The sequence below is a fragment of the Ascaphus truei genome, chromosome 2 (genome assembly GCF_040206685.1).
Source record: "Ascaphus truei isolate aAscTru1 chromosome 2, aAscTru1.hap1, whole genome shotgun sequence".
Taxonomy (NCBI): Eukaryota; Metazoa; Chordata; class Amphibia; order Anura; family Ascaphidae; genus Ascaphus; species Ascaphus truei.
Window position 1 is genome coordinate 238,351,906 of NC_134484.1, and position 18,005 is coordinate 238,369,910.

Genomic DNA, 18,005 nt, shown 5'->3' on the forward strand with positions numbered 1-18,005 from the left:
GAAATGACAGTGGACAGGAGGGGATGGGAGGGGGGGGAGAAAGGGGAGCGGGGGGGGGGGGAGAAAGGGGAGCGGGGGGGGGGGAGAAAGGGGAGCGGGGGGGGAGAAAGGGGAGCGGGGGGGGAGAAAGGGGAGTGGGGGGGGGAGAAAGGGGAGCGGGGGGGGGGGAGAAAGGGGAGCGGGGGGGGGAGAAAGGGGAGCGGGGGGGGAGAAAGGGGAGCGGGGGGGAGAAAGGGGAGCGGGGGGGGAGAAAGGGGAGCGGGGGGGGAGAAAGGGGAGCGGGGGGGGAGAAAGGGGAGCGGGGGGGGAGAAAGGGGAGCGGGGGGGGAGAAAGGGGAGCGGGGGGGGAGAAAGGGGAGCGGGGGGGAGAAAGGGGAGCGGGGGGGGGAGAAAGGGGAGCGGGGGGGGGGAGAAAGGGGAGCGGGGGGGGGAGAAAGGGGAGCGGAGGGGGGGAGAAAGGGGAGCGGGGGGGGGGAGAAAGGGGAGCGGGGGGGGGGAGAAAGGGGAGCGGGGGGGGGGAGAAAGGGGAGCGGGGGGGGGAGAAAGGGGAGCGGGGGGGGGGAGAAAGGGGAGCGGGGGGGGGGAGAAAAGGGAGCGGGGGGGGAGAAAGGGGAGCGGGGGGGGGAGAAAGGGGAGCGGGGGGAGAGAAAGGGGAGCAGGGGGGGAGAGAAAGGGGAGCGGGGGGAGAGAAAGGGGAGCGGGGGGAGAGAAAGGGGAGCGGGGGGAGAGAAAGGGGAGCGGGGGGGGGAGAGAAAGGGGAGCGGGGGGGGAGAGAAAGGGGAGCGGGGGGGGAGAAAGGGGAGCGGGGGGGGAGAGAAAGGGGAGCGGGGGGGGGAGAAAGGGGAGCGGGGGGGGGAGAAAGGGGAGAAAGGGGAGCGGCGGGGGGGAGAAAGGGGAGCGGGAGAAAGGGGAGCGGGAGAAAGGGGAGCGGGGGGAGCGGGGGGGAAGGGGGGGGAAAGGGGGGGGAGAGGGGGGGAAAGGAGGGGGGGGAGAGGGGGGGGAAAGGAGGGGAGGGGGACGGGGGAAAAGGAGGGGAGTGGGACAGTGGACAGGAGGGGGGGAGGCAGTGGACAGGAGGGGGGGGACAGTGGCCGGGGGGAGGGAGGGGGACAGTGGGCGGGTGGGGTGGGGAGGGGGACAGTGGGCGGGTGGGGGAGGGGGACAGTGGGCGGGGGGGACAGTGGGCGGGGGGGACAGTGGAAATGACAGTGGACAGGAGGGGATGGGAGGGGGGGGAGAAAGGGGAGCGGGGGGGGGGGAGAAAGGGGAGCGGGGGGGGGAGAAAGGGGAGCGGGGGGGGGGGAGAAAGGGGAGCGGGGGGGGAGAAAGGGGAGCGGGGGGGGAGAAAGGGGAGCGGGGGGGGAGAAAGGGGAGCGGGGGGGGAGAAAGGGGAGCGGGGGGAGAAAGGGGAGCGGGGGGGGAGAAAGGGGAGCGGGGGGGGAGAAAGGGGAGCGGGGGGGGAGAAAGGGGAGCGGGGGGGGGAGAAAGGGGAGCGGGGGGGGGAGAAAGGGGAGCGGGGGGGGGAGAAAGGGGAGCGGGGGGAGAGAAAGGGGAGCAGGGGGGGAGAGAAAGGGGAGCGGGGGGAGAGAAAGGGGAGCAGGGGGGGAGAGAAAGGGGAGCGGGGGGAGAGAAAGGGGAGCGGGGGGGGAGAGAAAGGGGAGCGGGGGGGGAGAAAGGGGAGCGGGGGGGAGAGAAAGGGGAGCGGGGGGGGGAGAAAGGGGAGCGGGGGGGGGAGAAAGGGGAGCGGCGGGGGGGAGAAAGGGGAGCGGGAGAAAGGGGAGCGGGGGGGAGCGGGGGGGAAGGGGGGGGAAAGGGGGGGGAGAGGGGGGGGAAAGGAGGGGAGGGGGACGGGGGAAAAGGAGGGGAGGGGGACAGTGGACAGGAGGGGGGGAGGCAGTGGACAGGAGGGGGGGGACAGTGGCCGGGGGGAGGGAGGGGGACAGTGGGCGGGTGGGGTGGGGAGGGGGACAGTGGGCGGGTGGGGGAGGGGGACAGTGGGCGGGGGGGACAGTGGGCGGGGGGGACAGTGGAAATGACAGTGGACAGGAGGGGATGGGAGGGGGGGGAGAGTGGACAGGAGGGGGGGGAGAGTGGACAGGAGGGGGGGAGAGTGGACAGGGGGGGGGACAGGTGAAAGGAGAGTGGACAGGGGGGGGACAGGTGAAAGGACAGTGGACAGGAGGGGATGGGAGGGGGGGGAGAGTGGACAGGAGGGGGTGGGAGAGTGGACAGGAGGGGGGGGAGAGTGGACAGGAGGGGGGGGGAGAGTGGACAGGAGGGGGGAGAGAGTGGACAGGAGGGGGGGGAGAGTGGACAGGAGGGGGGAGAGTGGTCAGGAGGGGGGGGGAGAGTAGACAGGAGGGGGGGTGGAGAGTGGACAGGAGGGGGGGAGAGTGGACAGGAGGGGGGGGACAGGTGAAAGGACAGTGGACAGGAGGGGATGGGAGGGGGGGGGAGAGTGGACAGGAGGGGGGGGAGTGGACAGGAGGGGGGGGGAGTGGACAGGAGGGGGGGAGAGTGGACAGGAGGGGGGGGAGAGTGGACAGGAGGGGGGAGAGTGGACAGGAGGGGGGGAGAGTGGACAGGAGGGGGGGTGACAGTGGACAGGAGGGGGGGTGACAGTGGACAGGAGGGGGGGCAGTGGACAGGAGGGGGGGCAGTGGACAGGAGGGGGGAGAGTGGACAGGAGGGGGGTGACAGTGGACAGGAGGGGGGGTGACAGTGGACAGGATGGGGGGTGACAGTGGACAGGAGGGGGGTGACAGTGGACAGGAGGGGGGGTGACAGTGGACAGGAGGGGGGGTGACAGTGGACAGAAGGGGGGGTGACAGTGGACAGGAGGGGGGGTGACAGTTGACAGGAGGGGGGGAGAGTGGACAGGAGGGGGGGGCAGTGGACAGGAGGGGGGGTGACAGTGGACAGGAGGGGGGGCAGTGGACAGGAGGGGGGTTGGTTTGCTTTAAATTGACGGGTCCCTGCTCTCCACTCCCCCTGTATCTTTCTCTGCTCCTGACCCCCCCACATCCCCCCCCCATGTGTAGCTCCAGTCCCCACTCTACAGTGTCTGAGACAGAGTGTAACACACACACACACACACACACACACACACACACACACACACACACACACACACACACACACACACAGTGTCCCACACACACACTGTCACGCTGTGACACACACACACACACACACACACACACACACACACACACACACACACACACAATCACACACACACACTGTCACGCTGTGACACACACACACACACACACACACACTGTCACGCTGTGACACACACACACACACTGTCACGCTGTGACACACACACACACACACACTCACTCACCTCTCCTTCTGGCTGCCGCCATGTTAGTTAGTCCGCGAGGGAGGTAGGGGTCCTTCTGTCCGCCGCCATCTTAGGTGCCGCGTGGCAGCGGCAGGCTGCCCTGGCCAATGCCTGTCCCCGCGCCAGGGAGGTGAGGGGAGGTGAGCGGGAGGTGAGGGAGCGGGAGGTGAGCGGGAGGTGAGGGAGCGGGAGGTGAGTGGAGGGAGCAGGAGGTGAGCGGGAGGTGAGCGGAGGGAGTGGGAGGTGAGTGGAGGCAGCGGCAGGCTGCCCTGCCCACTGCCTGTCCCCGCGCCGGGGAGGGAGTTAAGCGGGAGGGAGGTGAGTGGAGAGGGAGGTGAGCGGGAGGTGGAGGGAGGTGAGTGGAGCGGGAGGTGGAGGGAGTTGAGTGGAGAGGGAGGTGAGTGGAGCGGGAGGTGGAGGGAGTTGAGCAGGAGGGAGGTGAGTGGAGCGGGAGGTGGAGGGAGGTGAGTGGAGCGGGAGGTGGAGGGAGGTGAGTGGAGCGGGAGGTGGAGGGAGTTGAGCGGGAGGGAGGTGAGGTGAGTGGAGCGGGAGGTGGAGGGAGGTGAGTGGAGAGGGAGGTGAGTGTGATGGGGGGGAGAGGACAGAGAGAGGTGTGTGTGTGTGTCCCTGTGTGTGTGTGTCCCTGTGTGTGTGTGTGTGTGTGTGTGTGTGTGTGTGTGTGTGTGTGTGTGTGTGTGTGTGTGTCCCTGTGTGTCCTTTGGCCCGTCACTCCGCCTCAGGCCAATGAGAGGTGTGCGGTGGCGGGCGGGCCAAGGGACCAATGAGATTGCCGCTAGGGACGCAGACATACAGTGCTTTCAGAAATATATAGTAGATATATATATATATATACACACACACACATATATATACACACACACATATATATATATATACACACACACACACATATATACACACACATACACACACACACACACACACACACACACATTTATACACACACACATATATACACACACACACACACACACACACACACATATATACACACACACACACACACACACACACACACACACACACACATATACACATATACATATAAACATATATACATACATTTAGCTAAGCCGGAGATTCTCTACCATAAACAGGGAGGTGTGGCCAGACTGACTATTGATACAGTACAGCTCTTCCTACCTAAAGCATGCTGTCCCAGAAGGAAGTTCCTCAGCTTCTTTGCCATCACTCCCTTCATCTCCTCTCCTCCCCCTTCCACTCCTCTCCTCCCCCTTCCTCACCCCTCCTCCCCCTACCTCTCCCCTCCTCCCCCTTCCTCTTCCCTCCAGCAGAGCCTGCAGTGGTTTGGGCTTCTCGGGTTCAGCTGACAGCCAGTGCAGAGCTGCACTTATCACTGTAAACCCTGCACTGGCTGTCCTCTGGTAGTGCGCAGGTCAGCACAGCGCGGGGGATGCTGGGTTGGGGCTTCCCCGCCCTCAGTCCCAAGTTGGGAAGTTGGGAAGAGGGGGGGGGAGCGGGCTCACAGGCATCAGACTGGACACCCTGCTTGCCCTGCGGGACCTCTGCTCTGCGCATGCGGAATCCCTGCCATTTGTTTTTTTTATTATTTTTATTTTTTTTAAATATAAAGGGCAGGGCTGCTCGGGGGCCGGACTAAATCATTTTGCGGGCCTTATGCAGCCCGTGGGCCGGACGTTCCCCACCCCTGACCTAGAGGAACCGACCTCAGGGTTGTGCAGTGGTCAAATGACCGTGACTGATATTTATACCCCCATCCAGGTGTAAAATAACACCAGAAAACAATTCAAATCAAAGCGAACCTGCGAAAAACAAACAGCTGCATTGAAGTAGGCAAGAGCCAATGAACATCCAGGTTCGGGTCACATGTATCAGCAGATCCAAGCTGGTTGGGTAGATGTCAATCCGTGAAGCTTCTCCAAATGGCAAAACATTTTTATGATAGAGGGTATGGATCTAAGGACATAAAGCCTCAGCACTCCACACGAGCACAAGGAGCAGACCACAGGGTTTGATTACTGTCTTCATACAGGGTTTGATTACTGTTTTCATTTGCTATTGCCATTAATCTTACATTGACTATTGTGGACTCCTGGTGCTTCTTTGCAAGCTGCTTTCTTGCAGGCTGTGTTCAGCCTTGACTGTACCATTGCACACAGTTTCTGGTAGTACTTGAACTACTGGCATTGACTGTAGTGGATTCTTGCTTCCCTGCTATTAGCTGTTTAGCTGTATTTAGCCTACACTGTATGTTTGCTATCTATTTTCAGGGGTGTCTGATTTGACCAGTTATAGGGGAAGGGAGTCTTAGGGAAGTACCTCTGGGACCTTTTGGACCAGGGGGAATGGGCCAGATGAAGAGGTAGTCCCTCGAAACGTTGCCCCCCTAGCATTCTTGCCGTTCTCCATTTTTTGTGTATATTCCTTGTGTTTCATGTTTTTTCCCCTTTTTCTTTCCCCCCCCCCACCCCTCACTTTGTGACATGCCCATTTGTGATACTGGTTTCTGCAAACACATTTTATTTATTTCTGGTTTGTTTTATTATTAAATGTTTATTCTGCATCACAACTGTTTTCATCATTTAGCTATTAGACAGTGAGTGATGGTACTTACGTAGATTTGTTAGTATTATACAGGGGAATAAGGGTCCCCTTTGGTTCCGTGCACCCTGCAATTGCATTAATTTAGCATCATCAGAGTGCTGTCTATCGTCCCCCTTTTACCCTAAGGACAAAGGATGCTCTCAAAAAAGTGAGGGAAATTGGCAAACCTACACTTCTGATAACTTCAATAAGAGAGTCAGAGACCAACCGGTTCAATTTTGTTAGTACATACAGTACAGCCTCAAGTCATATCAAGCGGAGTGTACACAGGAATTGGCGTATACTGCCCAATGACAATAAGATTGGGAAGTTCTTCAAGGAACCACCTTTGTTCTGTTACAGCCGAGGATATAGTCTGGCAGATATGCTAACACAATCGGATCCTGTCAATAAATAGGCTCGATCTAAATCTTGGTTGGCCAGAAAGCCTGGATCATATCGATGCCACGGCTGTACAAACTGTCAATTCATGCAAGTTGGTTCTACATACTGTACTCTCATCTCACAGTGGCACCCCGATTAAAATTAGACATTTCCTTAATTGCGAGTCTAAATACATAGTATATCTAATAAAATGTCCTTGTGGGTTATACTACATAGGAAAAACTACACGTATGCATAAGGAGAGAATTGCTATACGTCGTTCCACTATCCAAATGGCCCTACAAAGTTCCGCTGATGATATGGATTTAAAATATCTTCATGTGGCCAGGCATTTTCAACAGCATAGGCACTCACTTGCTCCGTTACGAACATGCCAATATTACAAGTGCAGGTTCCTTCCCGTGGAGGTGACAGGAATAAACTCCTGCTACAGAAGGAAGTTAGGCTGATTTTTGATTTGAAAACTGTCACCATTTGGACTAAATCAAGACTGGAAACTTGGTTGCTTTTTGTAAACAGTTGTTTATTACATTTCATTTACCATGTGTCTGCTCTTAATATTGTTTGCCTATTCTTCATGCATGGATTTTGTTCCCCCTTTGCACCTCTTTTCACTTTTCTCCACCACTTTTTGGGCTTCCCCGTATCACTGTCATGCTGTTATTGTATTAAAGTATATGAAGACTCCGATTTTATCAGGTATATATGTTTACCCTATTGACTCTTGGGATGCTGTATGGGACACTTGCCTTCATCTCATGCCGATATGTGGTGTCTACTACTACTTGATTACTCAGGGTTAATGACGGACACAGGGAGCAGTGTGAATTTTCTTGACTTTGTTTACATGTGTGCTGATTGGGCAGTTATCTGTCATTATGAGCAACGAATTAGGACGCATGCGCAGTTAGTCATTTTTGCCAGGATGCAGTTTCCATGACAACCCGGAGGCACGGGATTGCAGAGGCCAAACACGGAGGATGAATAAACCTGCATACTAACTTTCTGTACATGCGCAACTTATGCTGTGGCTACCGCAATTACTAACCCCAAATGAGAGACTTTCTGGGGCGTATGCGCATTGCAACTGTTATGCCAGGACACGGTTTCCCTGACAACCCGATGACACAGGGTTAAATACACATAACATGGAAGCTTCACGCATTGACATCTAGCCAACCAGCTTGGATGTGCTGATACATGTGACCAGACCCTGGATGTTCATTGGCTCTTGCCTACTTCAATGCAGCTGTTTGTTTTTCACTGGTTTGCTTTGATTTTAATTGTTTTTTGGTTTTATTTTGCACTTGGGTGGGGGTAAAAATAACAGTCACGGTCATTTGACCACTGCACAACCCTGAGGACGGTCCCTCTACATGGACCGAAACGTTGTTTACGGTGCCCTGTATGTATAATATATATGTGTGTGTATATATATATACACATATATATAAACACACAGACAATCAGCTACCGCATGCACACCTATAGTAACCTATAGTAACCTACTGTAGTGCCGACGAGTATTCTAAAACAAATCTGGGGCAATCACCAACAAGATCCAGATACATGCTGGGTACATGCTGGAAACATGCTGGGTACATGCTGCAACATTTCTGCAGACAGTAATGGTCCATCGGATTAACAGCGGGGTTCCGTGGCAGTCCCATTCAAATTGAATGGACTGCCAGAGACCCCTGCTATGTTAATCTGATGGGCCATTAGTCTCTGTAGAAATATCACTGAAATGTTTGCAGCATATACCCAGCATGTACTTGGATCTTGTTGATGATAGCCCCAGATTTTCCAAGGGAAGTTTTAGAATACTCGTCGGTGCACCTGTATACATACCTACAGTATAGTAATTAGGTATCAACAAGACTGGTCTTTAAATCTCTTAGGAATCAGGGATGCCATTCGGTGCTCAGGGAAAGAGCATATGAATGAAACAAACAAAACAGAAAAAGAAGTCCCATAGAGAGCACTTATGATATCCAGAGAATTTATACAAATGTATTGAGGTCTAACATCATACTGTATATAAAACAGATATTTTTAATACCTTTTATATATATATATATATATATATATATATATATATATATATATATATATATATATATATATGATGTTAGACCTCAATACATTTGTATAAATTATCTGCAAATCATATGTATATATATATATATATATATATATATGAGACAGAAATACAATAAGCGCAACCACACTGAAATTAGTAAATGAAATAATTACCACATATAATGGAGGGTATACACCCTTACAGTATAACTTTCCCTGACTCAGTCTGCAGCCAAAAGGTCTACCGCTCCACGGGCTGGTAACGAAATGTGCAAAGAGAATAACCTAGGCGCAAGTGGAGACAAGAAAAACAAACATAGGGTAGTATGTTCAGACAAAATAAACCGCCAGAAGGTATGATATGCACTCACAGCGTATAGGATAAAATCAAGCCTTGTATCCACTCTGGGATCTGGAACAGTTATGTGATGAATCTGGAACAGCTGGTCATCCACAGCAGTTGTAATCTCAAGCATAGATTCACATGCAGGAAGAGAGGTAAAACACAAATAGTGTAATACAGTTTATTAAAATTGGTAATAAAAATAACTATAAGTAAAAAAACTCACATTCTGTGAGATATCATAAAACTTATGAGAATTCTGAGCATCTCACACTCAATAGAAAAGGATAGTAACCCTTTGCAGATTTCTTCAACAGTCCTTGGTATGTAGATTAGTAACCATTAGGGAAATGCTCCTGGTTATATATAGCAAACACACTGGGTGTCTCTATTGCTCCACACAGTCTCTTAATGTTTGTTGTCTCTCTCCGTTATTGTCAACCTAATTAGGTCTTTCCCACTGCACCTAATGTGCACATAGTACTCACGGTTCTTTGATATAGGTGCAGTCCGGATTCACACTTCGTGGGAATACAATAACAGCGCACTAAGAGTCCTCAGTATTCCTTTGGTCACCCACGGCTCCTGGGGACGCTCCGTACCACGTGACGACGCGGTGACGTCACTCCCTCTCACGAGAGTTCGTCTGGTAGGCTGTGGGAGCAGGGCCTCGATCCTCTGCACTGCCGATCTCACCGCAGGCAAATACTGGGATAGGCGGCCACCGGCACCTCTTGGCTGCTGTCTGCTGCTTCTACTGAGTCTACTACGTATCATGCGTTCACTGTAAACCACGCCACGGGCTCTAGTAGACTCAGTAGAAGCAGCAGACAGCAGCCAAGAGGTGCCGGTGCCCGCCTATCCCAGTATTTGCCTGCGGTGAGATCGGCAGTGCAGAGGATCGAGGCCCTGCTCCCACAGCCTACCAGACGAACTCTCGCGAGAGGGAGTGACGTCACCGCGTCATCACGTGGTACGGAGAGTCCCCAGGAGCCGTGGGTGACCAAAGGAATACTGAGGACTCTTCGTGGGAATACAATAACAGCGCACTAAGTGTGAATCCGGACTGCACCTATATCAAAGTACCGTGAGTACTATGTGCACATTAGGTGCAGTGGGAAAGACCTAATTAGGTTGACAATAACGGAGAGAGACAACAAACATTAAGAGGCTGTGTGGAGCAATAGAGACACCCAGTGTGTTTGCTATATATAACCAGGAGCATTTCCCTAATGGTTACTAATCTACATACCAAGGACTGTTGAAGAAATCTCAAAGGGTTACTATCCTTTTCTATTGAGTGTGAGATGCTCAGAATTCTCATTTTAAGTTTTATATCTCACAGAATGTGAGTTTTTTACTTATAGTTATTTTTATTACCAATTTTAATAAACTGTATTACACTATTTGTGTTTTACCTCTCTTCCTGCATGTGAATCTATGCTTGAGATTACAACTGCTGTGGATGACCAGCTGTTCCAGATTCATCACATAACTGTTCCAGATCCCAGAGTGGATACAAGGCTTGATTTTATCCTATACGCTGTGAGTGCATATCATACCTTCTGGCGGTTTATTTTGTCTGAACATACTACCCTATGTTTGTTTTTCTTGTCTCCATTTGCGCCTAGGTCATTCTCTTTGCATATATATATATATATATATATATATATATAGTATATATATATAAAACAGAGAGTGCCTTGGGAGTATCGCAATGTGTAAAATCAATACAACCGTTAATTCAAGATGTGGTGATGAATTAGCCAAAACACAGATAACCAAATAAGCCTAAATCAATAAATTTGCATTCTAGTAACCTATGAACTAGGAACATTTCTACTGCATATCCGGGTTGCCGGAGGACCATACAGACGGTGACACCAGCAGTGGAGTTCCAAAGGAAAACATCCCACGACGGAGCCAGCAGCACGGCAGTTTGGAGATTCATGTTGGCGCATGAATTCGCTCATACCACGCTTTTATTCTATGGCTATATTGTGAGTTTTTAATTGTTAAAGTCCACATTATTAAACCTTTATACTCGGATATCACGCTAGGATTGGGCGCTTTTTTCTCTTTATATAAAAATAGAACAGGGGCAGTTGGCACACTGTAAACGTATAATACTGATGCTTATCCCATATGCACAAATGGAGCAGATATTTACCAGAGGTGAATCCGGAAAATGGAGACAACACACAGCCAGGAGAGTACAAAAAACCTGTATTAACATACAAAATGCACGGCACTACATCCAACGTTTCAGTCAGCTACACGTGACCTTCCTCAGGGATGTGCACATATATATATATATATATATACAGTGTTCGAGAAACCTATACATCTGCACGCCCCGGGCGAGTGGATTTAACACCGTGGCGAGCTCCTATTGGCCCAAGCAACACACATGTTTTTTTTTAAAAAATTTCCATGCTCGTGCTGCTGTTTAATTTCCCCACTCGCGCTGGAGGAAAAAAAAAAAGCGGGAGGCGGGTTCATGTTGCTGCAGGAGCTTACCCCACCTCCGGCTCCCTGAGCAGTGCCCTCCCTCCTTCCCCGCGTCTCTGAGCACGTTTCTCCCCCCGTAGCAGCCAGAGAGTGCCTCTGCAGGCCCCCGCATAACCCCAATGGCCTCTGCATAGCCCCAATGGCCCCCGCATACCTCCCAATGCCCCCCCGCTTACCCCCAATGGCCCCCGCATACCTACCAATTCCCCCGCTTACCCCCAATGGCCCCTGCAGGCCCCCACATACCCCCAATGGTCACCGCATACCCCCAATTGCTGCTGCAGGCCCCCACATACCCCTATTGGCCACCGTATGCCCCCGCAGGCCCCCTCATATCCCCAATGGCCCCCGCATATCCCCAATGCCGCCGCATACCTCCCAATGCCCCCCGCTTACCCCCAATGGCCCCCGCATACCTCCCAATGCCCCCTGCTAACCCACGCAGGCCCCCGCAGGCCCCCACATACCCCCAATGGTCGCTGCATACCCCCAATTGCCGCCTCAGGCCCCCGCATTAACTCATTGGCTACCGTATGCCCCCGCAGGCCCCCTCATATCCCCAATGGCCCCCGCATATCCCCAATGCCACCGCATACCTCCCAATGCCCCCCGCTTACCCCCAATGGCCCCCGCATACCTCCCAATGCCCCCTGCTAACCCCCAATGGCCCCCACAGGCCCCTACATACCCCCAATAGTCACTGCATACCCCCAATTGCCACTGCAAGCCCCCAAATTAACTCATTGGCTGCCGTATGCCCCGCTGGCCCCCTCAAACCTCTGATGTCTCCCACAAGCCGCCGCAAACCCCCGCAGGCCCCCTCAAACCTCCAATGTCTCCCGCAAGCCACTGCAAAACCCCACAGGCCCCCTCAAACCTCCAATGTCTCCCGCAAGCTCCCGATGTCGCCCGCAGCCCCCGATGACTCCAACATACCTCCGATGGTGAGCGGGACTCAAGGCGCCATTTCTGGTAGTGTGTGTGTCTGTCAGAGTGTGTGCGTGTCTGTCAGTGTGTGTATGTGTCTGTCAGAGTGTGTGTGTGTGTCTGTCAGTGTGTGTGTGTGTGTGTGTCTGTCAGAGTGTGTGTGGGTCTGTCAGTGCGTGTGTGTGTTTGTGTGTGTGTCTGTCTGTCAGAGTGGGTGTGTGTGTGTCAGAGTGTGTGTATGTGTCTGTCTGTCTGTGTGTGTGTGTGTGTGTCTGTCAGTGTGTGTGTCTGTCAGAGTGTGTGTGTCTGTCAGTGTGTGATGTGTCTGTCAGAGTGTGTGTGTGTGTGTGTGTGTGTGTGTGTGTGTGTGTGTGTGTGTGTGTGTCTGTCAGTGTGTGTGTGTGTGTGTCTGTCAGAGTGTGTGTGGGTCTGTCAGTGCGTGTGTGTGTTTGTGTGTATGTGTCTGTGTGTGTGTGTATGTGTGTGTCTGTCAGTGTGTGTGTGTGTGTCTGTCAGTGTGTGTGTCTGTCAGAGTGTGTGTGTGTGTGTGTGTGTGTGTGTGTGTGTGTGTGTGTGTGTGTGTGTGTGTGTGTGTGTGTGTGTGTGTGTGTGTGTGTGTGTGTGTGTGTGTGTGTGTGTTTTTGTGTGTGTGTGTGTGTGTGTGTTTGTGTGTGTGTGTGTGTCTGTCTGTCAGAGTGTGTGTGTGTGTGTGTGTGTGTGTGTGTGTGTGTGTGTGTGTGTGTGTGTGTGTGTGTGTGTGTGTGTGTGTGTGTGTGTGTGTGTGTGTGTGTGTGTGTGTGTGTGTGTGTCTGTCAGTGTGTGTTTCTGTCAGAGTGTGTGTGTGTGTGTATGTGTATGTGTCTGTTAGAGTGTGTGTGTGTGTGTGTGTGTGTGTGTCTGTCGGAGAGAGTGTGTGTGTGTGTCAGAGTGTGTGTGTGTGTGTGTGTCTGTCAGTGTGTGTCAGTGTGTGTGTCAGTGTGTGAGAGTGTGACAGTGTGACAGTGTGAGAGTGAGTGTGTGTGAGAGTGTGTGTGAGTAGGATGACTGACTTGGTCTCTCTCTCTCACCCTTTCTGCGTGTGTGTCGCTCTCTCTGTGTGTGTGTCGCTCTCTCTCTCTGTGTGTGTCGCTCTCTCTGTGTGTGTGTGTCGCTCTCTCTCTCTGTGTGTCACTCTCTCTCTCTGTGTGTCGCTCTCTCTCTCTCTGTCTGTGTCGCTCTCTCTCTGTCACTCACTCTCTGTCGCTCTCTCTCTCTCTGTGTCGCTCTCTCTCTCTGTGTCACTCTCTCTCTCTCACCCACTCTCTGTCTCTCTCTCACACTGTCTAACACTCTGGACCTGGATATCTTACTTAACCTATATATCTTAACTGCCCTATACCTACACGAAATAACCTATACTGCTTTCTTCCAGATCTGACTCAAGCTTCACACAGGAGACATCGGAAACCCCCCTAACCCAGAAGACAGGTAAGAAACACCTCACCTCCAACATATAACATTGTGGGAATGAGGTACCTGGACTGCGGATCAGGTAAGATCACACACACACACACACACACACACACACACACACACACACACACACACACACACACACACACACACACACACACACACACACACACACACACACACACACACACACACACACACACACGTAACAAGGACTAATTGTAGTATAATGTAATACAATAAATAAACTTATGTCAAAAACTAATGTTGTTCTTACTAGGAATTTATTCAATGTATTTTATTTGATTTTTTTAAAGCGGGCGGGACTAGGGTGGGGTTGGAGGCGGGACTAGGGTGGGTTTGGGGGCGGGACTAGGGCGGGGTTGGTGGCGGGACTAGGTGGCGAGCAGATTTTTTGTTCGGCGAGTAGATTTTTGGGTGATTTGTCGACCACTATATATATATATATACACAATGGTTGACAAATCACCAAAAAATCTACTCGCCACACAAAAAAATCTACTCGCCACCTAGTACCAAACGTGTGCTGCTTGGGCCAATATTTACTCGCCCGGGGGTTAAATCCACACGCCCGGGGCGAGCAAATGTATAGGTTTGTCGAACACTGTATATATATATATATATATACATATATATATATATATATATATATATAGTAAAACTCACTTCCAAAATATTGGAATAATTATATATATATATATAATTTTTTTACATTATTGTTATAATTTTTTCTATAATATGTCAAGTACTTTTCTGATGGGTACACTATATCTATTAGGGATGTAAGATGATTATGGATTAATTTGTGTATTAGAATCCCTCCTTAATGAGAATGAGAATGAGAAAGTGTAGATATACGTTTCCCTGATGAAGCGAAAGAGGACTCGTGAAACACATATGAGGTGGCTACTTGGTTGCTAATTAGTAGAAAACCCCACCACCACCCTGGAGCGATATCACGGTGGTCTGCAGTCATCACCTCCTCAGCCCAGGAGGAGGGAGAAGACTACAGTATAGCGAACTTGCACACCCAGATGTAAGGGTATATTGCTTCTATTATATCATTAATAAAATAGTTTTACAATAACATTGAAAGCTGTTTGTACTCATAGGTATCCTAATGTTTGAATGAAAACCTGTCTGATGATGCCCTGACTGCATCATCCAAATCCAGATATGTAGTCAAATCATTGGGCACACAAACACAACATTAATTTGTCCTAAAGCATCCTAAGAAAATGTTATTTGGGGAATGTTGTCAAAGCGTTTCTTGGTTTGGTTTGTATTTGTTAAGTTTAGACAGAACAACCCTAACATTGGCTTTAAAACTTCTGCTACTGAAAACATCTTCCTAAATGTACCGTCTGGTTAGAAAACAAATGAGAATATATTAGGTTATTATGACTTGTTGAAAATCCAAGCTTGGTTTCAAAGATTTAATTGCAACAAAACAAACCAATTAATCCTACAGAGGGAAGGTCAACACAAATTTAATATTTTGCATATACAAGAAAACAAAATTATTTTAGCTCACAAATTGTCATCTGCATTCAACACCTCCTGCTCACTAAAGACATAAATATAGCCAACACTTCTCATGTTTCCTCTGATCCAAACCGATTTCTCCAGTTTTAATTAACTCTCTCCAGTATGTAATGCGTAAAATGTGTTCTTACCTGAACCAAATTCCATCCTTTTAGAGACTCCGCAATGATGGACGTTACAGATGGGCATACTCCTCCAAAAACCATCAAGTGATTGGGGCCATACTTTATTGCATCATAAAACGCTTTCAGTCCTTTTGCATTGTCACACTAGGAGAAAAAATAACACACCATAAATAAAGCAGCAGTGTCTCTTATGGAACAGTTTTGTGACAACCTTTACAAGAAATCTGCTAGTACATGTCTTTCTGAGGCTTGTAGTTAACAGTCTTCATATAAGATCTGTGTTTTGAAGTTCGCCTTAGTGATGCAGTCTTGCAGATTTACCATATTGTGGTTAAAACAAACTAACCCCCCCCTCCCCCACACCCCCCTTTTGAACTATGAAATATGAAAGAGGTAATCATATTCAATTCGTGGATTTATTGAGTGTTTAAAACAGAATTTAGACAAAATATTAAATTAAATTAAGTCAAGATCTTGAAGAGATGTGCATTGGTATTGTGTACTTTCATTCTTCTTAGGCTGCGTCCATACAGGATGGAGCCGCACTTAGCCGCGTGGATGCTTAGGCTCGCCTGTTCAAGCATGAGCGATTTCATGCACATGTAGGCGAGCCAGCGTGCTCGATCGGGAGGCGGGGGGAGGCGGGGCAGTGATGTCGCTGGGCCAATAGCCGTGACGCACCGATGTCGACGTCACGGCGCCGTGACGTTGACGCTGCTATGCTGTGATTGGATGTTTTCAGCTGACAGTGCACTGAAAAACAGCTTTGCCTGTTGGCTGAAAAATCTAATGCTTCAGCACGCCTGCGGACGCTCGCATGAGCCCCCTCTCAAGACATCCTCATTGAGGATGCCAGGGCTCAGCGTGGAGCGTCCGCACGGCTCAGCTCTGCCTGTCCTTCCATGGATGCAGCCTTAGAAAGAGTTTTAAAAAATTAAGTATATAGTATAGACAGCAGTACTGTAAGTATTAGATTCAACATATTTAAAGATCATATCCTGAAAAGGTGGTGCAAATGAAACAAAAAGGGGACCCTATTTCCCTTAATACTGTAGTAACAACAAAAGAAAAGATGGTTCCCAGCACTCAAAGTAGCCAGAAATTCCAAGGCAAGATTGTCATGAAAAACAATATTTACTGGTTGAGTAAAATCAGGCAATATGAATAACAAAACCAGTGCCAAAAACTTAATGCATATATGGTCAGATAATATGAATAGCAATGCACATTTGAACAAAGATAAAGAAAATAAACAATATTTATCCACAGGCAGAATGGTTTGAATAAAGCAGCAGAAAATGGATGAATAGGAGGGGGAGGCTATGGAAACATAGGGACTAATGGAAAAAGGGACTACCAATAGTGAGGAGTGCAAAACCCAGTGAAAGGAGAAAAAATGTATTTAGGGGAGGGAAGGGAAGACAAAAAGTAATTAAGGGGCACAATGTTTCGGGGGTGAATCCCTTGTTCAGGCCAATTCTCACAGGACAATTGCCAGTGGTACAGTACTTTCCTAAAAAAACCCTCAATAATAATATGCTCCACAATATAGTCAAGATCAAGAAAAAAAAAACATCCAACAGGCTCCAAAATCGCAGTTCAAAGCTAGCAGTATCAGAAATCTCTAACTGGAATTCGCTCAATGCAATTGCAACCCTAGAAGGATTGTTTCAGTCCTATTCAAAGACTTTTCTCTTGAGAGAGTTCCTGGACCTCAGTCCTGGAATAGGAACAAAACGTTGGTGAAGTTAATGCGTTTTGTAAATAATTCAAATTAAGCTGTGAGTGCCTAGTATAATTTGTTTTAGATCTAGAATATCAATTGTAGTGCACCCAGGCAAGCTACTATGTTGTATATATGTATGTTTATACAGTACTAGCTTTTGTGCCCGGCTTCTCCCAGGGAATGTAATATTTAATACATCCCCCCCCCCACTTCCGGCACATCTCCCCGTACCCCCCTCCCCCCCCCCCCTGCTGCTGGCTGTAGTCCGGGGTGAGATTTGTCTCTGTCTGTCTGTGTGTGTATGTGTGTGTGTGTGTGTGTGTCTGTCTGTGTGTGTGTCTCCCCCCGCTGCCAGAACATGTCTTTGCCCCCCCCCCACCGCTGGCAGACCATCTCTCCACGCTGCCGGGCATGTCCAGTCACTTCCAGCACATCTCCCTGCCCCCCCCCGCTGGCACATCTTCCCCATGCATCTCACATCACACACACACAGCCCCGATCCAGGCAAGGACACGCCCCCTCCCTTAGTAGCCACTCCCCCGTTCCTGCTCTAACATTATTGCTGGACAGCCGAGGGAAACTTAGAATGTCCATAATTTGGGAGGTGAGTCACATTTGAACCTCAAAAAAGTTGCGTTGACCTACAAATCCGCCGCAGAATGTCCAGTCCAAGTTTTGTTGTGCTACGTGGTGCTGTTTGTGAGATATCAATGCTTCGGACATACAAACAAACGGAAAACAGAATCCAACTTAGAATTATAGTATAGATGTGTATATATATATATATATATACAGTTAGGTCTGGAAATAATTGGACACTGACACAATTTTCATAATTTTGGCTTTGTACGCCACCACAATGGATTTGAAATTAAACAACTGAGATGCAATAGAAGTGCAGACTTTCAGCTTTAATTCAAGGGGTTGAACAAA

At 50.1% G+C, this 18,005-nt stretch overlaps 1 protein-coding gene across 2 annotated transcripts in view; it reads right to left on the minus strand.

Annotated features, from left to right (window-relative positions):
* The window catches only part of GABBR2 (gamma-aminobutyric acid type B receptor subunit 2), a 1,005,342-nt gene that overhangs the window by 731,049 nt on the left and 256,288 nt on the right, over nt 1-18,005 (minus strand). For both annotated transcript variants that reach the window (XM_075585987.1, XM_075585988.1), the window contains exon 2: nt 15,353-15,490. In XM_075585987.1, the coding sequence (XP_075442102.1) occupies nt 15,353-15,490 (138 nt within the window). The remainder of the gene's footprint in view (nt 1-15,352; nt 15,491-18,005) is intronic.